Source organism: Sapajus apella, unplaced genomic scaffold (genome assembly GCF_009761245.1).
Source record: "Sapajus apella isolate SASKATOON/1434 unplaced genomic scaffold, GSC_monkey_1.0 scaffold135, whole genome shotgun sequence".
NCBI classification, from domain to species: domain Eukaryota; kingdom Metazoa; phylum Chordata; class Mammalia; order Primates; family Cebidae; genus Sapajus; species Sapajus apella.
The window spans coordinates 151,792-174,178 of NW_022437075.1; the positions used below are offsets into that span (position 1 = coordinate 151,792).

Consider the following 22,387-nt stretch of genomic DNA (forward strand, 5'->3'; position numbering starts at 1 on the left):
GTGGATCACGAGGTCAAGAGATCGAGACCATCCTGGTCAACATGGTGAAACCCCGACTCTACTAAAAATACAAAACATTAGCTGGGCATGGTGGCGCGTGCCTGTAATCCCAGCTACTCAGGAGGTTGAGGCAGGAGAATTGCCTGAACCCGGGAGGCGGAGGTTGCGGTGAGCCGAGATAGTGCCATTGCACTCCAGCCTGGGTAACAAGAGTGAAACTCTGTCTCAAAAAAAAAAAAAAAAAAAAAGAATTTGTTCTGGGCCACATTCAAAGCGATCCTGGGCTGGGGGTTGGACAAGCTTGGTTAAGGTATGATTGTGAGCCAGGATCAAGCTCCCCATCCCAACGGCCACCTCCCATGATGTCCCTCGGACACTCACCCTCCTTCCCTGGGTTCTGCCCCGGCTATCTTCAGATGGCACTTCCCTCACATGTCTGGGACCCCTCCCCTCCTGTCCACACCACAGATGCCTTCTTGGCCTCCCCACTGGCCACTCCATACACAAGCAGTCTAGAGCAAGTCCTGGCTGGGCCCTCAGTTGCCACACCAAGAGCAGCCGCAGGTGTCCACTCATGACTCAGTATGACCGCTCATGACCCTCCTCAGATGTGCCCTTTCTGCTCTTGTAACAATTAACTGTGTAAGTCCCAGCTGGGGCTTCCCAGGAATATCCATCACTGGTACCCTTCCCTGCTGAGCCTGCTTGCCTGACATTTCCAGGCTGCTCATGCAGCCTGAGAGACTGGATGATTCTTACCAGTAGCCACAGGGGAGCATCCCAAGAACCTGTGAACACAGAGGAACTCAATCCCTTCTTCCTTCCACAGGGTGCCCCCTCTATTTCTTTCCCTCTCTGTTGCCTCCCTCCCCTCCTCAGCCGGCTCCACTCCTCCCCTTCCCCTGATAGCCCCAGGCAACCCAGCTGTTCTTTATCCTCAAGCCATAACTGCCCACACCTGGCTGAGTTTCTACCCACTCCTCAGTTCAATTCATAGGCCCCGTCCACAGCCTAGGACACCAGCAACGTCAGATCCAGTGACATGACCAACCTGGGACATCCCAGACTCCTGATCTTTCCCCTGGAGGAAACCTGCTTTCCCTTTAATCCTCCTTTCTGTTTACAGCAACTCCCTTCTTCCAGGCGCTCAGGCTGAACATGGGGTAGTTCTTCAGCCACCCCACACGTGATGCGTCCGCAGATGCACCTGGAATTCACCTGATGTCACCTCTACAGCTGCCCAGACAGGTTCTTCCATTCAGGCCGACACCCCTGCATGTCTGTTCTCCACGCGGCAAACGGTGGAACCATTTTAAAACCCCAACTCAGAGTATGTCCTGATTCTGTTCAAAACCTTCCATGTCTCCCAACGCCCTCGAGATCAAGCCCACCTCCTCGCCCGCTACTGCAGCCACACACAGCCCATCTTCCCCCGAGCTCCACGTCGAGAGCGCTCAGTCCCGGAAGCACCGGGGCGCGAGCTCCCCTCCCGGGTTTTGCACACTCGGGGCTCTCCCCTCCGAGCTTCCTTCAGGATTTCAGCCGCTTGGCTGCCGGAAGTCGGGAGCCCACCATGCCCTGGACACCGGGGTTTGCACTGACACCCTAACCACCCCGGGCAGGGAGAGGAAACACGACGAGGCGAGGTCTAGAGAGCGGCCTCCCTCCGTGGGGGCGCGGTCTGTGGGAGCAGGGGCTCCCCCGCCTCCCCGGGGCGGGCTTGTCAGCGCCGCCGTCGCAGCGGAACCCGCAACTGGGAGGGAAGAAAGGCGTGGACCACCCGGCACCGCCATCCCCACCCGCAGCATCCCCGGCCGTCAAGGACGCGGAATGCCCGGCGCGCGGCCTCCTGGGCTGCCGTACGGCGGGAGAGCGCATTGCTCCCGCTGCGGCCGACAGCCCCCGGAACGCCCACGACGCACTGAGAAACAGAGGTTTAGGGGGCGCGGCTGGCGGCCGGCGCCCTGGGTCACGACGCGTGCGCAGGACGGGCCCGACGCGGGCCCTCAGCCAGTACCTTCCTCGCCGCCCGCCTCGGGCCCCGGGAACCTACTGGAAACCGGCCCCAACCCGCGGGCCCCGGCCCAGACCACCGGTGTGGCCTGACGCGAGCCGCGAAGTGACAGCCCCACCGCCGGAAGTCCAGCCCTCCGGTTCTCATTGGCCCAATGCGCGCCGCCGATGCTTACGCACAGCCTTCGGGGTCATGTGGTTCCCGCCAGTTTCTCGCCGTAGAGGCGGGGCCCTGACCGGTCTCCATGGTAACGTCCAAGCACCCCTGCGCGGGGCGCTGGGAAATGGAGTTCCGCGGCTGCCCCGGGCTTTCAAGGTCTTGGTGGCGCTGGTGGACTCGCCTGGTGGGTAGTCCTGCCTCCGGGTTACAGGTTCCCCGCGCCCACCCAAGCAGCCCCGAGACTAAACCCTGCAGGTACGAAAGCAGAAACTGCCAAGGTTCCAGAAGGCAACACCAGCAGGGAGCACGGGGGAGAAAACGCACCCGGTAGGGCAGGTGTAGGTAGAGGAGTCGTTGCCTGGAGCTCCGGGTTCCCTTCCCAGCTCTTTCTCTCACTAACCGTGCGTACTGGGCACAGGTTTGACCTCTCTCTGTGTCAGTGTCCCGTAAATGTTTAAAGTGTTTTGTTTTGTTTTTGAGACGTAGTCTTGCTCTTGTTGCCCAGGTTGGAGTGCAGTGGCACAATCTCGGCTCACTGCAGCCTCCACCTCCCGGGTTCCAGTGATTCTACTGCCTCAGCCTCCAGAGTCGCTGGGATTACAGACTCCCGCCACCACGCCCGGCTAATTTTTTTATTTTTAGTAGAGACGGGGTTTGGCCATGTTGGCCAGACTGGTCTCAAACCCCTGACCTCGTGATCCGCCCGCCTCAGCCTCCCAAAGTGCTGAGATTACAGGTGTGAGCCACCGCGACCGGCCTAAGGTCAGTTTTTCAGCCTCTACGCCAAGAATTCTCAGCCTCTAAGCCTGTATTTGTCTTGAGTCTGTGATTGTTCTTGGATGCTTGCCCAAAGCGTCTGTTTTCCTTGTAATTTGGATGGGCAGAAGGTACTTCCCCAGGCTTGCTTGTCCTTAGACCATCTAGTTCTTGTCTGGCCCCACACATCACAATATTGATTCTTTTTTTTTTTTTTTTTGAGACGGAGTTTCGCTCGTTACCCAGGCTGGAGTGCAATGGCGCGATCTCGGCTCACCGCAACCTCCGCCTCCTCGGTTCAGGCAATTCTCCTGCCTCAGCCTCCTGAGTAGCTGGGATTACAGGCGTGTGCCACCATGCCCAGCTAACTTTTGTATTTTTAGTAGAGACGGGGTTTCACCATGTTGACCAGGATGGTCTCGATCTCTTGAGCTTGTGATCCACCCGCCTCGGCCTCCCAAAGTGCTGGGATTACAAGCGTGAGCCACCGCGCCCGGCCTACAATATTGATTCTTTTTTCCTTTTTTCTTGGGACCAATTTAAGTTTTTGTTTTGTTTTGATTTTTTGACAGGATCTTGCTCTGTTGCCAATGCTGGACTGCAGTGGCACGATCTAGGCTCACTGCAACCTCCGCCTCCAGCTTCAAGTGATCCTCCTGCCTCAGCCTCCCTTCTAGCTGGGACCACAGGTGCGCACCACCACGCCCGGCTAATTTTTGTATTTTTAGTAAAGATGGGGTTTCACCATGTTTGACAGGGTGGTCTTGAACTCCTGACCTCAGGTGATCCACCTGCCTCAGCCTCCCAAGGTGTTGGGATTACAGACCAATTTAAGTATCTTTGACACATAAAAAAGAAAGGCAGAGCAGTCTCAATGTAGACTGTCCCTGTTGGCAGAGAATAAAAGGTTATCTCTTTGTCTTGTTTTTGGGACCTGTAGACAGTTCTCAGGTGTGAAGTTCCTTAATTCTTTTTGCCTCCCTCCCTCTATACCTACCTCCATCTATAACTATCTCTCTGTCTACTGTCAGCTATAACTGTCCACCTAATTGATTCTACTTGTAAATCCTTGTAGCGCAAGAAGGCTCATCACGTTTGGAATGTTTTAATATAAATTTTGTTATTTTGAAATAATTTAAACTTTTTTTTTTTTTTTGAGACAGCATCTTGCTCTGTCACCCAGGCTGGAGTGCAGTGGCGCAATCTTGGCTCACTGCAATCTCTGTCTTCTGGGTTCAAGAGATTCTTGTGTCTCAGCCTCCCAAATAGCTGAAATTACAGGTGCATGCCACCACACCCAGCTAATTTTTTGTATTTTTAGTAGAGACAAGGTTTCACCATGTTGGTAAGGCTGGTCTCAAACTCCTGACCTCAAGGGATCTGCCTGAATCTCAGCTCACTGCAACCTCCGCCTCCTACTTCAAGTAATTCTCCTGCCTCAGACTCCCAAGTAGCTGGGACTACAGGCACACACCACCATGCTCAGCTAGTTTTTGTATTTCTTAGTAGAGACGGTGTTTCGCCGTGTTGGCCAAGATGGTCTCGATCTCTTGACCTCGTGATCCACCAGCCTTAGCCTCCAGAAGTGCTGGGATTACAAGCGTCAGCCACCATGCCCAGTGCTGAGTGACATTTTCTAACACATTTTCCACTTCTCATCCTGGTGTGAACAACAAGATGACTGGTATATGGTATGCTATCAGTCATAATTATGATTATTACGTTCAGTTTTCAGCCACGAAAAATAAAATGACCATTTTTTTTTTTTTGACAATCACATCTTTAACCACGGCCATTTTAAGTTTTGTCCTCTTCCTTCTTGGGGAGTGGGACAGCCTCAGTTAGCGATCTGCAGTGATCCAAGATGTCTACTGAAGCAGGGCTGCATTTTTTTTAAATGAAAAATATAGTCTGGGTGTGGTGGCTCACGCCTGTAATCCCAGCACTTTGGGAGGCCAAGGCAGGCAGATCACAAGGTCAGGAGTTCGAGACCAGCCTGACCAACATGGTGAAACCTCATCTATGTAAAAAACTGACAGAGTTGAAAGGCAGAGGATCTAGCGCTTCAAAAATCAAGAATCCCACTTTTATATGGAATCTTGAGTCCCCCACAAGATGGAAATACCACACACAGGATGGGGCTGTGCTTCCACAGTGCACCTCACTGCATGGACATTCCCTGAGGTTGGTGGGAGACCTAGCACCAATTAGCCCACTCTGTGATCAGCCCATCTCCCACAGGATTCTTATCCCTTGGTGATGAGTGTTTCTATATGTCTCCAAGTGTTCAAACAATGGTTTTCTTATTTAAACATGCAAAGGAATTAGCAGACCCTGCAGTAATAACCACTCACTGACAACTGCTATCACCTACCACCAAAACTGCAGCCCTTGCCAGTAACTTGCCAGCCATTACTCACCCAAAGATCATGTTCTTTCATAGAACCCCCCCAAGCCAAAACATCAGAGAACTCAATGTAAAAGAGATCAGAGCTTTAGACTTAAAATAAACTGCCTGCTTCTCTAGGACTCCATGAGGAAGACAGAAGACTCCATAAAAGGTATATGTGACACTTCTTCTGTGTTCCTCAAAGGGTCTCAGGGACATTAGAAGACTCTTTCGAATTTCTTTATGTGGTATCAAAGATAGCAAAAGGAAGAAAGAGTAGAAGAAAATGGGAGAACAACTCTTAAACCAATTTGGAGAGATTTTAAGTTTTTCAGAAGGCAAATGAAATTTTACAATATACTAACAAGAAAAGAAGGAAACAGAGGGACCAAACATATTTAAAAAGGAGTTTCAGTCAACTAAAAAAAAAAAAATTCTGGCTGGGTACATTGGCTCACGCCTGTAATTCCAGCACTTCGGGAGGCCAAGGCAGGCACATCATGAGGTCAGGAGATTGAGATCATCCTCACTAACACGGTGAAACCCTGTCTCTACTAAAAATACAAAAAATTAGCTGGGCGTGGTGGCAGGTGCCTGTAGTCCCAGCTACTCAGGAGGCTGAGGCAGGAGAATCGCTTGAACACGGGAGACGGAGGTTGCAGTGAGCTTAGATCGCGCCACTACACCCCAGCCTGGGCAACAGAGCTAAACTCCATCTCAAAAAAAAATTCCGAGAAACAGGATCCAAATGAGAAAAAGTAGAAAGGTTATTTTTTCTTAAAAAAAAAAAAATTATATACATATATATCTCCTGAATATCAGCTCAGCTTTTAATTAAGCTGACATCTGATGATAGAGCTCTTTTTATTTCACCCAGACTGGAGTTTGCTGTGGTTCAATCTCAGCTCACTGCAACTTCCACCTCCCAGGTTTCACCCTGTCACCCAGGCTGGAGTGCAGTAGTGCAATCTCGGCTCACTGCAACCTCCACCTCTCAGGTTCAAACAGTTCTCTGCCTCAGCCTCCCAAGTGGCTGGGATTATAGGCGTCCACCACCACGCCTGGCTAATTTTTGTATTTTTAGTAGAGACAGGTTTTCACAATCTTGGCCAGGCTGCTTTTGAACTCCTGACCTCGTGATCTGCCTGCCCTGGCCTCCCAAAGTGCTGGGATCACAGGCGTGAGCCACCATGCCCAGCAACTCACTCTTTTATGTGTCCTGGAATCTATGATCACCTGTGTTGGCGGAGTGCTCAAAGTGCCAGATGACCAAACTTTATGTGAACCTTCTGGCTGAGCCAAAAGTCCCCGAAAGTGGTGTTCTTGCAGAAGTAGGGAGACCCTATGAGGCCACAACACATCATGAACAAACATCCCACCACCTTCATAAATCTCTAGTCACCTAGAATTGGGTTTAGAGGGAGCAAGTGCCTCTTCACTTAGGGACAAGAAAACTGATATGGTTTGGATGTGTGTCCCCTCCAAATCTTATGTTGAAATGTGATCTCCAATGCTGGACGTGGGGTCTAGTGGAAGGTGTTGGATCATGAGGATATTAAGCCATTCCTGTATTACTGTAAATAAATTCCTAAGGCTGGGTAATTTATAAAAAGATTTAATTGGATCGCAGCGATGGTAGAATGAAGGGGGAGCTGAGAGCAGGAGCAAGAGAGAAAGGAAAGAGGTGCCACACACTTTTAAATAACCACATCTTGTGACAACTCACTATCATGAGGACAGCACCAAGACATTCGTGAGCCCTCCACCCCCATGACCCAAACCCCTCTCACCAGGACCTATCTCCAACATTGGGGATTACATTTCAACATGAGGTCTGGAGGAGACAAACATCCGAACCATAGTATGGGGGTAGATCCCTCATGAATAGCTTAGCACCATCCCCCTTGGTGAGAAGTGAGCTCTTGCTCTGAGTTCATGAAAGATTTGGTTAAAAGTGTGTGAAAGCTGGGTGCAGTGGCTGATGCCTGTAATCCCAACTCTGGGAGGCTGAGGCAGTGGATCACTTGAGGCCAGAAATTTGAGACCAGCCTGGCCAACATGGCAAAACCTTGATTCTACTAAAAATATTATACAAAAATTAGCTGACATGGTGGTACACACCTATAATCCCAGCTACTCAGGAGGCTGAGGCAGGAGAATCACTTGAACCCAGGAGACAGAGGTTGCAGTGAGCTGAGATCGTGCCATTGTACTCCAGCCTGGGCAACAAGAGCGAAACTCTGTCTCGGAAAAAAAAAGTGTGTGGCACTTCCTCCGTCTCGCTCTTGCTTCCTGTCTTGCCATGTGATATGCCAGCTCTTCCTTCACCTTCCATCATGATTGCAAGCTTCCTGAGGTCCCACCAGAAGCCATGCAGATGCTGGTGCCATGGCTGTACATCCTGCAAAACCATGAGCCAATTAATCCTCTTTTCTTTATATATTACCCAGCCTTAGGTGTTCCCTTATAGTAATACAAAACAGACTAATACCAGAACTCACTCTCATGCCCCTTTCAGTTTGAAACGGAAATTGGTTACCACTGAAAAGACAAGACTGAGTTACAAGCAATAGGGAACCACTGCAACTTTAAAATCATGGTATGTAGGCAGGCGGTGGCTCACACCTGTAATCCCAGCTCTTCGGGAGAACAGGGTGGACCGATCACTTGAGGTCAGTTTGAGACCAGCCTGACCAACATGGTGAAACCTCGTCTCTACTAAAAATACCAAAATTAGTCAGGTGTGTGGTAGTGGAAGTCTGCAATCCCAGCTACTCAAGGTGCTGATGCAGAAGAATGGTTTCAACTCAGGAGGCGGAGCCGAGATTGCCCCACTGCACTCCAGCCTGGGCAACAGATTGAGACACTGTCTCAACAAACAAACAAACAAACAAACATGGTGGCTCACGCCTGTAATCCCAGCACTTTGGGAGGCCGAGGTGAACGGATCACCTGAGGTCGGGAGTTTGAGACCAGCCTGACCAACATGGAGAAACCCTGTCTCTACTAAAAATATAAAATTAGCTGGGTGTGGTGGCACATTCCTGTAATCCCAGCTACTCAGGAGGCTGAGGCAGGAGAATCACTTGAACCCGGGAGGTGGAGATTGCAGTGAGCCAAGATCATGACATTGCACTCCAGCCTGGACAACAAGAGCGAAACTACATCTCAAAAACAAACAAAAAAGACTGAACCATGCCCTGGAATAGAGACAGGAGTCTGTGCTGTGGAGGTCCACACTGCTGTAAAGGAAACTACATCTATTTTAAGTTGCAAATGCTCGTCTTTTTATTTTTTCCATTGAAAAGACCATTAATTTCCTTGAAGGTAAGGTCCTAGGTAGGGATGGGATATAGTAGGCTTAAGGCCACAGGAAGCAAATGGCCCCCAGTCCACCCTTCTGTCTCTGCCATACAGGGCCATTACACTGGGGTGGGGAGGCCCACCCTCAGGAGGGTGTCATGCATGACCTTAGGTAATGGCAAGTCCTTCCTATTCAGCTCTCTTGTCAACCCCCCAATTGAGGAGGCATAATAAGGGTAAGATGAGACAGGGAGTTGTGGGGGGGAAGTGGCCACCAAACCCAGCAAAAATGAGCAGCTCCACCTTATTTGCTCTGAAGCTATCACTGTCCTTTCAAGTGTAAAGCCTCCTCATCACATTGACTTTGGTAAACGAGTCAGTGACAGGCCTTGGCCAAGCTGAGACATGGATGAGAACCTGAACAAGTGCCACTGGAAAACCATCATCCTAGATTTGTCCTTCCAATGCTAAGAGCCACATGCTCCCCCACAGGCATCCCTCTCCTGAGTCGGCTGTGTGCTTGACCCCAGGCCAGCCCCTCACACTTGCCTGACCAGAGCACACACAGCCCAGGAGCTGGCAGTGAGCACAGGTTGACTGTCATTAGGATCCTGCCTGTCGGAATCTGCAAACATGATGATGAGTAGACCCAAACCTTTTCTTTTTCTCAGAGGACGCTGACACTCATAGGCCACACCCTGATTCCCAGCGCCCTATAGTCTCCTATCTGGAGGGATGGTCCCCACGGAGACTTGAACAAAGGCCTGGGGGTAAAATGTCCTCAGCATCTGTACAGCAGCCAGTTTGTATGTAGATGCCCTAAGTTTCTCTGGGCTACCCCTGCCCCCCACGTCTGCATTCCCCTCACTTCAGCATCCAGTATCATAATACATGAAGCAGCACCATTGCGCAGTGCTGATTTTGTCAGCCTCCCATGGCTCCAGCTACAGCCTCAGTCCCACCAGAGTCCCAGCTGACATGTCCTTGCTCTGATGTTTCTGCAGTGTTACAGCTGGACATGTCAGTCCCTCTGATGTTTCTGCAAAATTACAGCTGGGACTGACATGTCCTCTCTCTGATGCTTCTGCAATGTTACCTCTTTGGGGATGGAGGTGTGAGCTATGAATAAACTGGCAAATCCTGTTCCCACCTGCAAATGGAACCACAGCCAAAGGGTCTCCCTCTTCCCGGACTCTCAGGCACAGGGCTTTTCCCCATCGTGGATTTGAAGAGGACATGGACTCTTTAGCTATGAAAGGGATTCACATAAGGCCAAGAAAGGGTGAGGCTGCAACCTGTGACCTCAGACTTTCGCTGGCTTCAGGATTGGGCTTGGCTTCCCTCCCCGACGCACCTTCCGACGATGCACTGGAAGGAGTCTTGGTGCAGGGGTGCAGTCTGCTGCTCCAGCATTGGTCTTCTCTGTTGTGTGGATCCTCTGGTGGTGCAAGAGGGCTGGGCGCTCACGGAAGGCACGGTCACACTGCGTGCACACGAAGGGCTTCTCGCCCGTGTGAATGCGCTGGTGGCTCAGCAGCACAGTGCCCTTGGCGAAACCCTTGCCACAGTCCCCGCAGCGGAAGGGCCGCTCGCCTGTGTGCAGGAGCTGGTGCTGGGTCAGGTTGGAGCTGCGGCTAAAGGAGCGGCCGCACTGTGCGCAAGCAAAAGGCTTCTCGCCCGTGTGCACACGCTGGTGCAAAAAGAGTGAGGAGCCCTGGCTGAAGGCGGCACCGCAGAGTGCACACACAAAGGGCTTCTCGCCTGTATGCGTGCGCTCGTGCTGGATCAAGTGCGAGTTGCGGCAGAAGCGGCGGCCACACTGTGCACAGGCATAGGGACGTCCGCCCGCGTGTATCTTGCGGTGCTGGCTGAGGTTGGAGCCGTGGCTGAAGGCCTTGCCGCACTCGGAGCAGCGGAAGGACTTCTCAGCCGTGTGGATGCGCTGGTGCCGTACCAGTGAGGAGCTGTGCCTGAAGGCCTTGCCACACGCGGGGCACGTGTAGGGCGTCTCGCCGCTGTGGATGCGCTGGTGCTGCGTCAGGTGCGACGTCTGGCTGAAGGCCTTGCCGCACTGGGAGCACTCATAGGGCCGCTCCCCTGTGTGGGTGCGTAGGTGCTTGAGGAGGTCGGAGCTCTTCACGAACACTTTGCTGCACGCCCTGCATTCGAAGGACTTTTCCCCAGCGTGGAGAGCCTCGCCCAGCTCATCCCAGGTCGAAGGCTCCTGGAGCAGTCTCTGAGGCTCTTGCCAAGCCGCACCCATTCCATGATCCCCTCCACCACTGGCGGACTTCAGGTCCAGGGCGTTCCCGAAGGCTCTCCCAGGGGCCTCCGGCGCACATGGCTTCTGACGCTTGGGCACCCTGGACTGCCTCCTAGGCACTAGGTGCTCTGTGAGGGTCTTTTCCCTGGGCCGGCTGCTCTTAGGGGGCCTGAGCGGGGAGGTCAGTCGCAGGCTGATGCTGGCCTGGTCCCTACCTGAGCCTAGCAGGAGCCTCTCCCAGTAGATCACCGACACCCCCGTGGGTTTTCTCTCCCGAGATGGGGAGGCACCCCGTTGTTGCTGCAGGCCTTCTGTACTGTGGCAGGCAGCGTCAACAGGGAAGACACTAGCAGTCATCACAGGTGGAGTATCTGGGAAGGCCCCTGGCCATGCTGCTTCTCCAGAAACATCTCCATCCTCTTCCAAACGCCAGGCACCTAAAGGCAGAGAAATAGTGGTTGCCTGGGGCATCCTGGTTAGGAGAGTACCAGGGTAGGCTGAGTAGACAAGCAAGGGGGATCTTGGTGACTGGCACAAAAGCTTAGCGGAAAAGTAGAGGTGAGGCCAGCCCTGCAAGAGTGGCTGGGGGTTTGGGGGAAGCATCTGCCCTGATGGGTGTGGCACTGACTGCAGTGGGAACTCCCACGATCAAGGCGACAGCCCCCAGACACCCAGGATGTGGGGCTGAGGAAAACTGAGCAGCTGCTGTGTGACACTCAGGTCTCCACACTGGCTGTTCCACCCACTCCCTTTCCATAGGTCACTCCCTTCTTCCCTGGTGTCCCTGTCTCGGGCACTGAATCCCCAGCCTGCTCTTGCAATGACCTCCATCCAATGCTCTAGACTGTACTCCTGAATCCTGTTTACCGAGTGCCTCTCCCCATCAGCCCCACAAACGTAGGACCAGAAATGTCCTGGTCAAGGCTGTGTCTATAGTTCCTGCAAGCCCTCAAGAAACATTTGATGAGGTCAGGCGTGGTGGCTCATGCCTGTAATCCCAGCACTTTGGGAGGCCAAGGCGGGCGGATCACCTGAGGTCAGGAGTTTGAGACCAGCCTGACCAACATGGAGAAACCCTGTCTCTAAAAAAATTAAAATAAAATAAAAAAGAAGCATCCGATGAACCCAAAGACGAATGATGGGAGAAATAAATGACCTATCAATCATGGCCACTAGTCACAGAGGATTCAAGGCCACACAGTCCAGCTGAGGTTAGGCCCTTCTGTGTGAACCAGCTCCTGTGCTCTTGTAGCTCTCCCTTCAAGGGCACCTACTGTCTGCAGCCTCCAGGAGAGGCTGATGATGGAAGAGAAGAAGTAAGGTGGGAGGCAGGAGGGGAGGATTTGTTTCCAGAGTCAGAAAAGGGGGGACAGAGGCTTGGCCACAGGTTGGTCCCGAGTTCACCCCACCCTGAGCTCCCACTCACCAGTGTTGTGCCTCCCATAGGCGTTCCTGGCCAAGGTCATGTCCTTCACGCTGGGAACCCAGGGCTCCTCACCATGCTCAAGTTGGATGACCACAAGAGGTCGGGAGGTGGAGAGTCCTGTGAGGATGAGAAGCAGGTGAGAGCTCAGCCCCAGCTCAAGACAATGCACCTCCCAACAGAGAGCAGCAGTCAGGGCTCCATGGAAATAGTCATGGGTGCAACTGGGAGAATCTAAAGATGGCACAGGGCAAGTGGATCATGGGAGTAGCTCATGCGTCCCCAGAGCAGAACCGTGCCAAGAGCACCAAAAGAAGGGGACTGTTCCCGGGCACGGGAGAGGCCACAGCTGGACAGGGCTGCTGGGAGTGGTTGACCCAACCAAACTACATGTCTACAGGACCAGACCCCTGTTCCATGTGGCCCCAGCGAGATTTGATCCTGCTCATTGGCCAGGAGAGAAGTGAAGAGGATGTCCTGGTAGGCCAAATGGTCACCAACTGCACTTTCCAGGGAGCACTCAGGGCCTTACCAAGTGAGGTCACAAGTGTGAAGTTTTCCAGCATCACATGGCGGTACAGGGCCCTCTGTGCTGTGTCCAGGAGCCCCCATTCCTCCTGGGAGAAGTACACGGCCACATCCTCAAAGGCCATCAGATCCTAAAAGAGCAGGGAGGTGGAGGTAGGCATGGTCTAAGGTATGGATGTGACCCAGGACCAAGCTCCCCATCCCAACAGTCACCTCCCCTGATGTCCCTCCTTCCCTGGGTTCTGCCCCAGGATTATCTTCAAGTGGCACTTCCCTCATCTGTCTGGAACCTCTCTCTTCTGCCCTCTTGGTCCAGGCCCCTGATGGACCTTCCCACTGGCCACCCCTACATTTGCAGGCTAGAGCAAGCCCTGACTGGGCTCTTAGCTGCCACATCAAGGGCAGCCTCAAGTATCCACTCATGTCTCAGCATGACCACTCATGTCCCTCCCCAAATATGTCCTTCTTGCTTTTGTAATAAGCAACTGTGTAAAGTCCCAGCTGTGGACCCCACACACATGCCCATCACTGAGATCTTCCCCTGCTGTGCTTGCCTGACAGCCTGAGGGAAAGGATGATCCCCACCAGTCATCAAAGGGGAACAGCCCCAAGAACCTGTGAACACACAGGAATTCAATCCCTTCCTCCCTCCCCATGGCGCCCCTCTATTTCTTTCCCACTTTGCTGCCATCTTCTTCTTTCAGTCACCTGCCAAACACCTCCCCTGATAGCCTCAGGCCCCCCAGCCAGTTTTTTCTTTACCCTCAAGCTTTAACTGCCCACGCCTGAGTCACTACCGCCTTCCTCAGTCCAGTTCATATGCCCTGTCCTCAGCCCAGGCCACCAACAATGTCAGGTCTAGTAACATGACCAATCTGGGACATCCCAGACTCCTGATCTTTCCCCTGAAGGAAACCTGCTTTCCCTTCAATTCTCCTTTGTCTACAGCAGCTCCCTTCTTCCAGGCACTCAGGGTGAACAACGTGGGGCAGTTAATTCTTCAACCACCCCACACCTGATGCATCCACAGATTCACCAGAATTCACCTCGTCGCCCACCTCCACTGCTGCACAGACTGTGGCAGTAGGTTCTTCCATTCATGCCGATACCCCTGCATGTCTGTTCTTCACGCAGCGAGCAGTGGAACCTTTTTAAAATTCCAACTCAGAGGGTGTCCTGATTCTGTTCAAAACCTTCTATGTCTCCCGACGACCTCGAGATAAAGCCCACCTCCTCGCCCGCTACTGCAGCCACACGCGTCCCCACTCCCCGAGCTCCACGTCGAGAGCGCTCAGTCCCAGAAGCACCTGGGCTCCGGCCCCCCTCCCAGGTTTTCCACATGCAGAGCTCTACCCTCGGAGCTTCCTTCAGGACCTCAGCCCACAGGTGCCTTGAACACAGGGGTCTGCACTGACGCCCCAAGGCAGGAAGAGGAAAGACGACCGGCAGAGAGGTCTAGGAAAGGGCCTCCCTCCGTGGGGGCGCGGTCTGTGGGAGCAGGGGCTCGCTCCCCCGCCTCCCCGGCGCGGGTCTGTCAGCGCGGCCACCGAAACCCGCAGCTGGGCGGGGAGAGAGGCGTGAACCACCCGGTACCGCCATCTCCGCCCGCAGTGTCGCGCGACTGCCCCGTGCGCGCCTCAGCCTCCCCGGTAGTCTTGGGCGCAGAATGCCCAGTGCGCCCCCTCCGGGGCTTCCACAGCGCCGGAGAACGCGTGGCTCCCGTTGGGGTCCGACTGCCCCCGGGTCGCCCACGCCGTACTCGAAGAAACCGAGGCTTGTGGGAGCCAGCGGCTGCTCGCGGACAGTACCTTCCTAGCCGCCCGCCTCAGGCCCCGACCTGCGCGCCACAGCCCAGGCCACCCGTATGGGCTGACGCGGGCAGCGAACTGACAGTGCAGAGCCGGAAGTCCAGCCCCCTCAGCTCACATTGGCCCAATAGGCGCGCAGACGCTTGCGCACAGGCTTCTGGGTCATGTGGTTCCCGCCTGTTTTCCGGTGTGGAGGCGGGGCCATTACCAGTCTCCATGGCAACGGCCAAGCGCTGCCGGGTGGGAGCTGGGGAAATGGAGTAGCGCGCAGGCGCCCCGGGTTTCCAAGGTCTCCGGGGCACTGGTGGAGTCTTCTGACGGATAGGTCCGCGTTGGGATTCCCGGTTCCTGGCGCCCACCTAAGCAGTCCTAGAGACTAAACCCTGCAGGTGCGAAAGAAGAAAGGGCCGAGGTTCCAGAAGAGAGCACCCGCAGGGAGCACGAAAAAGAAAACGCACTGGTTAGGGGAGGTGTAGCTAGACGAGCAGTAGCTTGGAGCTCCGGTAATTTATAAAGAAAAAGAGGTCTAATGGACTCACAGTTCCACATGGCTGGAGAGGCCTCACAATCATGGCAGAAGGTGAAAGGTACATCTTACATGGCAGCAGACAAGAGCGAATGAGAGCCAAGCAAAAGAGGAAACCCCTTATAAAACCATCAGGTCTCTTGAGACTTATTCACTACCCTGAGAACAGTGTGGGGAAAACAGCCCCCATGATTCAGTTATCTCCCACTGGGTCCTCCCACAGCATATGGGAAGTGTGGGAGCTACAATTCAAGATGAGATTTAGGTGAGGACATTGCCAAACCTTATTACCTGGCTAATTTTATGAACTTTTTTTTTGTAGAAACCACCATGTTGCTCAGGCTGGTCCCGAACCCCTGTACTCAAGCAATTCACCTGCCTAAGCCACCCAAACTGCTAGGATAACAGTCATGACCCATCATGCCCAATTTCAAGCAATGTTTAACGTTTGGAGACATTTAACTTTTTAAACACTTTATTTTTACATTATCGCTCTAATGTGTAATTTTTTTTTTTTTTTTTTTTTTTTTTTTTTTTTTTGAGACAGAGTCTTGCTCTGTCACCCAGGCTGGAGTGCAGTGGCACAATCTCGGCCCACTGCAACCTCCGAGTCCTGGGTCCAAGTGATTCTTCTGCCTCAGCCTCCCAAATGGCTGGGACTACAAGCTACGGAGGAGAATCACTTGAACCCAAGAGGCAGAGGTTGCAGTGAGCCAAGATTGCACCACTGCACTCCAGCATGGGAAACAGAGTGAGACTCTGTCTCAAAACCAAAACAAACAAACAAACAAAAAAACAGATTCTAGAATTAAAATAAAAACCTTGGCCGGGCGCGGTGGCTCAAGCCTATAATCCCAGCACTTTGGGAGGCCGAGGCGGGTGGATTACGAGGTCAAGAGATCGAGACCATCCTGGTCAGCATGGTGAAACCCCGTCTCTATTAAAAATACAAAAAATTAGCTGGGCATGGTGGTGTGTGCCTGTAATCCCAGCTACTCAGGAGGCTGAGGCAGGCGAATTGCCTGAACCCAGGAGGCGGAGGTTGCGGTGAGCCGAGATTGCACACCAGCCTGGGTAACAAGAGCGAAACTCCGTCTCAAAAAAAAAAAAAAAAAAACCTTTTGCAATTTTATTAAAGCCAGATCAAAACTTTAATAAAATCTTGTTTAAATACATAGGACCAGACTTTTATCTTCCACTAGTGCACCCCAACATCTATGTTTAATTTTAATTTTTTTTTTGGCTCTAGTACTTGCTACAATTTTAATTTTTTATTTTCCCTTTTCATAGGTATTGATGTTTAATTTTTAGGAAAATATATACTTTTCCAATCACAGCCACTCATTCCTTTTTTTTTTTTTTTTTTTTTAAAGAGATGCAGGCCGGGCGTGGTGGCTCACATCTGTACTCCAAGCACTTTGGAGGCCAAGGCGGGTAGATCACCTGAGGTCGGGAGTTCAAGACCAGCCTGACCAAAATGGTGAAACCCCATCTTTAAATAAATAAATAAATAAATAAATAAAGAGATGCAGTCTCACTCTGTTGCCCAGGCTGGAGTGCAGTGGTGTGATCTCAGCTCACTGCAATCTCTCCCACCCAGATTCCAAGTGATTCTCCGCCTCAGCCTTCCAAGTAGCTGGGACTACAGGCACCTGCCACCATGCCCGGCTATTTTTTGTAGTTTTTAGTAGAGAAGGAGTTTCACTGTGTTGGCCAGGTTGGTCTTGAACTCCTGACCTTGTGGGTGGGAGACCCTGTGGGAGACCCCGCAAGTGCCAAAGCAGGGGTCTGAAGTCTCAGCTTGTTCCCATATAAATACAGAACTAGAAAAAGAATTAGACATAGCTACATAGTTATTCCTATATATCGGAATATATTATTATATATTATAGCTACATAGTTATTCCTGTATATATATTATATATATCCTATTATACCTACATAGTTATTCCTATATGTATAACCATATATAATTACATATTTATTCACATATATATGCTCAATATAACCTTTTGAGTTTACTAATGATTATCGGGCTATGAAGCATGGAACTGAGGTGACATGGTGAACAAAATGATCCTAAGGCAAGATGCTCTAAGCCCTCTGTCACGCCTGCATAAGGGTTGCTGGAGGGTGCCTCAGCTGTGTGACAGCGCCAGCACTGGGAAAGCACCCGCTGTTTAGCCAGCTAGGGAAGGAGACATCCAAAATGACCGAGACAGCTCCTTCCTTGGGTAAGTTAGGAGAAAACTCCGCTCCTCCAAGCTCTTGTGGTAGGCCTGACAGCTGTCAAGTAGGCCCACAGACATCCAGGGGCTTAACTGTCTCTATGTGATGCTGTGCTTCAGTGGTCATGTTCTCTGTCCACTCTCATGCTCTGTTTCTGCACCTGGTTTCTCTTTTTCCCAAAAGATAAGAATCAGTAGTAGTAACATAAACCTTAATGCTTTTGTTCTTTCTTGACAAGTATGGGAAAAGTGCTGACATATTAGGTTTTCTCCTCGCCTGGGCTACTTCAAAGACCTGGGCCCCTATCTCTAAGACATGTGATTTACCTGACCCTACCACTGACTTCCATTACCTCACACTAACCTACCCTGCCCCCTGCTTCGTACTCAATAAAAGTCAGAGTGCCCAGGCACTGGGGGCCACTGCCTGACCTCGAGCTTTGGTTGGCAGTAGACCCCTGGGCCCAAACTCTTGTTTTCTTTTTCTTGGTGTCTTGTGTCTTTTATTTCCACAGTTTCTCATCTCTGCACTAGCAGAGAGGGACTCACAGTACCCTGTAGGGCTGGACCCTACATGACCTCGTGATCCTCCTGCCTTGGCCTCCCAAAGTGCTGGGATTACAGGCGTAAGCCAACATGCCTGGCCTGCTCCTCCTTTATACGTCCTTTTTGACTTCTTTAGACCTTTTCTCATTTCTTAAACCTCCACTCTTAGTACTATATTTATTTCTTATTTATTTATTTATTTTTTGAGATGGAGTTTTGCTCTTGTTACACAGGCTGGAGTGCAATGTCGCAATCTCGGCTCACCGCAACCTCCGCCTCCTGGGTTCAGGCAATTCTCCTGCCTCAGCCTCCTGAGTAGCTGGGACGACAGGCATGCGCCACCATGCCCAGCTAATTTTTGTATTTTCAGTAGAGACGGGGTTTCACCATGCTGACCAGGATGGTCTCGATCTCTTGACCTCGTGATCCACCCGCTTCGGCCTCCCAAAGTGCTGGGATTACAGGCATGAGCAACTGTGGCCAGTCCTATTTGTTATTTAGAACTCTTCTGCACTTTAGGAGGCTGAGATAAGCAGATGACCTGAGGTCAGGAGTTCGAGACCAGCCTGGCTAAACCATCTCTACTACAAACACAAAATTAGCTGGATGTGGTGGCATGTGCTTGTAATCCCAGCTACTTGGGAGGCTGAGGCAGGAGAATCACCTGAGCCGGGGAGGCAGACGTTGCAGTGAGCTGAGATCACACCACTGCACCCTAGCCTGGGTGACACAGCAACACTCCATCTCAAAAAAAAAAAAAAAAAAGGAAGTTCATGCTGAGTGCAGTAGCTCATGCCTACTATACATTTTGAGAGGCCAAGGTAGAAGGATCGCTTGAGCTCAAGAGTTCAATGCCAGCTTGGGCAACATAGTGAGGCACCATCTCTCTAAAAAAATTTTTTTAAGTTTATTTATAAACATTTATTCCATTTGCAATTATCTAATTTATTTTTAAACAATTATATCTAGATTACTTATGAAAATGAAAATGCTAGACAGGGATAGTCATCATTGCTTAGGCTGGTCTTATGACTTCAAGTACTCTTCCTGCCTCAGCCTCCCAAGCAGCTGGGATTACAGGCCCTAGCCACTGTGCACAGCCCTTAAGTTATTTTTATATTAATCAATTTTATGACCTGTTAATATCAGCTTGGTACCTAAGATGAACCTCATAAATACATAGGTATCTTGTCAATAACTCAGCAGATACAGCTGTTTTCATTAAACCGACAATATTAATCTTATTTACCAGTGAATTGTGTAAACAAGTATTATTTTGTTTTCCACTGGGTTTATAGGAGGAGTGTCCAATCTTTTGGCTTCCCTGGGCCATGCTGGAAAAAGAATTATCTTGGGTCACACATAAAATACACTAATACTAACAGTAGCTGATGAGCTAAAAAAAAAAAAAAAAAAAGTCACACACAAAAAATCTAATGTTTTAAGAAAGTTTACAAATTTGTGTTGAGTCACATTCAAAGCCATCTCGGGCCTCACGTGGCCTGTGGGCATTAGGTTGGACAAGCTTGGTTTATAGCTTCATGATCTTGAAACATCTACCAGAAACAAATATAAAACTGTCTGAGCCTTGGCCTCCCAAAGTGCTGGGATTATAGGCATAAGCCACTGCACCCGGCCTGGCTTGCTTTCAACATTGCTGGGGGGAGACATTCCTTGGAATAAAGACTACTCTCCTGCTTCTTCCAGACCAACCATTCCCTTCCCCAGGCAAACTCCAGGTCAGAAGCTTCAAAACACAGCCTTTCATTCTTTCCCAGGAGCAGCCACAATTAGAGTCATGCTCCTTGCTGCTGTACCCTTGAGCCAAGTGCTATAGGGGCCCCTTATGGCCAGTCTGAGAACACCTCAGTTCTCAATTCACTCCATCCTCTAAACAGGACTCCAATATCAAAGGCGAATTAATGAGTGATGAGTGCATTATCATACAGACCAGTGTACTCCTTGAGGTAAGGGTACCTGGGCTAAGTGATGACAAGAATGCATAAAACCTTTGTTATAAGTTCTTAATGAAGCTCAATGAAGACATCATGGGTGTCAAACACACACTTTACAATGTCCATGGAAAATGGGAAACTTACCCACATGTCCCTCAGAAACTATCCAATCTGGGCTGGGAGTGGTGGCTCACACCAATAATCCCAGCATGTTGGGAGGCTGAGGCAAGCAGATCACTTGAGGTCAGGAGTCTGAGACCAGCCTAGCCAATATATGGTGAAAGCCTGTCTCTACTAAAAATACAAAAATTACCCGGGCATGGTGGTGCATGCCTGTAATCCTGGCTACTTGGGAGGCTGAGGCAGGAGAATTGCTTGAATTCGGGAGGCGGAGGTTACAGTGAGCCAAGTTAGCGCCACTGTACTCCAGCCTAGGTGACAGAGCCAGTTCTGTCTCAAAACAAAAAAAAAAAGAAAGAAGGAAGGAAGGGAGGAAGGGAGCAAGGGAGGGAAGGAAAGAAGGGAGAGAGATGGGAAAGGGAGGGAAGGGGAGAAAAGGGGAGGAACGAAAAAGAGAAAGAAATTATCCAGTCAGGCTCCTTGCTTGGAATGGGGTCATGTCCATGTAAAACCCCATCATGCGGTCGGGCGCGGTGGCTCACGCCTGTAATCCCAGCACTTTGGGAGGCCGAGACGGGTGGATCACGAGGTCAAGAGATCGAGACCATCCTGGTCAACATGGTGAAATCCCAGCTCTACTAAAAATACAAAAATTAGCTGGGCATGGTGGCGCACGCCTGTAGTCCCAGCTACTCGGGAGGCTGAGGCAGGAGAATTGCTTGAACCCAGGAGGCGGAGGTTCCGGTGAGCCGAGATTGCGCCATTGCACTCCAGCCTAGGTAACAAGAGCGAAACTCCATCTCAAAAAAAAACCCCATCATGCATGAGCATGATGCCACCCAAATGGGTACAAAGCCACTACCATCCCTCCAAGGTAGTATAAACAGGAAACAGGGAGTGACTTACATTGAGCAACTGGGAAGTCACCATCAAACACAGATGGGCTTCCACCACAGGACCCAGTGGTGTGACAGCTCCGCCAAGGTCCCTCAATGGGTCGTAAAGTACAACATGGGTTCTGTCAGCTTCTCCACATGCAGGACCATCATGGAGTGTCTCCTCAGACAGGAATCCCTCTATACAAGGTTTAGCTGTGGCTGAAGGCCACTCACATAGGGTCTGCTTTATTTGTGGAGGCAGGAGACAGGGTCTTGCTTTGCCACCCAAGCTGGAGTGCAGTGGCTCCATCTCAGTTCACTGCAACCTCTGCATCCTAGGTTCAAGCGATTCTTCTCTCTCAGCCTCTGGTGTATCTGGGATTACAGATGCATGCCACCATGCCCAGCCAATTTTTGTATTTTTTGTAGAGAGGGGGTTTTGCCATGTTGGCCAGGCTGGTCTTGAACACCTGACCTCAGATTATCCACCTGCCTTGGCCTCCCAAACTGCTGGGATTACAGGTATGAGCTACCACACCCAGTCAGTGTGAATTATTTTATACTGAATAAAGCAGCTGAAGACTTTCCTACATTTACTACAATCAAAAGGTTTTTCTCCAGGGTGAAGTTTCTGGTGCCAAGCAAGGCAGGAGCTGTGGCTGATGCTCTCCCATGCTGGCTGCATTCACAGAGATTTTTTCCAGTGCGAATCACTTTGTGTACATCAAGGCAGGAGCTGCAATTTTTTGCTCTCCTATGTGCTACACTCACAATGCTGTAAATTGCTGGTGTTAAACAGGATTAAAACTATGAGAAAAGGCTTTCTAGCATTAGCTGCATGCATTGGGCCTTTCTCTGATGAGAATTCTGCAGGATGAGTTTCTTATTTCACTGAAAGCTTTCACATAGTTATTGCATTTGTACAACTATTCTCTCTTTTTTTCCTAATGAAAACAGAGCTCTGAATATAGCATGTATGAACCTCAAGTCAGGTGCCAGGTGGCTCACCTGGTACCTGGCAGTGCCCCACATTCTCTGCACTTAGGAGTCCTTCATAGAGTATGAACATTTTGGTGCAGAAGAGAGTTTTGCAAAATTTTGCTCAAGGCTGGGCCACACTTCTTGAGCTTATGGGGACTTTCTCTGGGATGAACATTTTGGTGCTCAGAGGTTGATTTCTGGCTAGAGGATTCCCCACGTTACACTTGTAAGGCCCTTTGAAGATGTGGATGTACTCCTGCTTTCTCAGGATAAAGACAAAAGTGAAGGCCTTCTGATGCTCCAAATATACTTGCAATTTTTTACAGTTAAGTTTTTTGGTAGGAGAAAAGCTTTCCTTCTCCTGAAACACCTTTCCATATGCTATGTATTTATCAGATATCTCTTCACTGTCAGTTCTCTGTATGTTCTGTAAATGTGGAGTGCAGGGCCCTAAAGTCTGGTGACAGGCCAGGACCGTGCAGTGGGACAAGTCCAGGTCTTGAACCACTG

The 22,387-nt window shown here is 50.9% G+C and overlaps 1 protein-coding gene across 9 annotated transcripts in view; it reads right to left on the reverse strand.

The window, feature by feature from the left end:
• LOC116540019 (zinc finger protein 324A) overlaps positions 1 to 22,387 on the reverse strand; it is a 30,957-nt gene that overhangs the window by 4,921 nt on the left and 3,649 nt on the right. Inside the window, exons 1-4 of one of the 9 annotated variants that reach the window (XM_032263319.1) lie at positions 14,644 to 15,141; positions 12,840 to 12,966; positions 12,311 to 12,427; positions 9,976 to 11,321 (exon numbers count right to left, since the gene is read on the reverse strand). In XM_032263319.1, coding sequence (XP_032119210.1) covers positions 9,976 to 11,321; positions 12,311 to 12,427; positions 12,840 to 12,960 — 1,584 coding nt within the window. In that variant the 5' untranslated portion in view covers positions 12,961 to 12,966; positions 14,644 to 15,141. The other 8 variants (XM_032263318.1, XM_032263315.1, XM_032263314.1 and 5 more) reach the window with 8 other exon arrangements.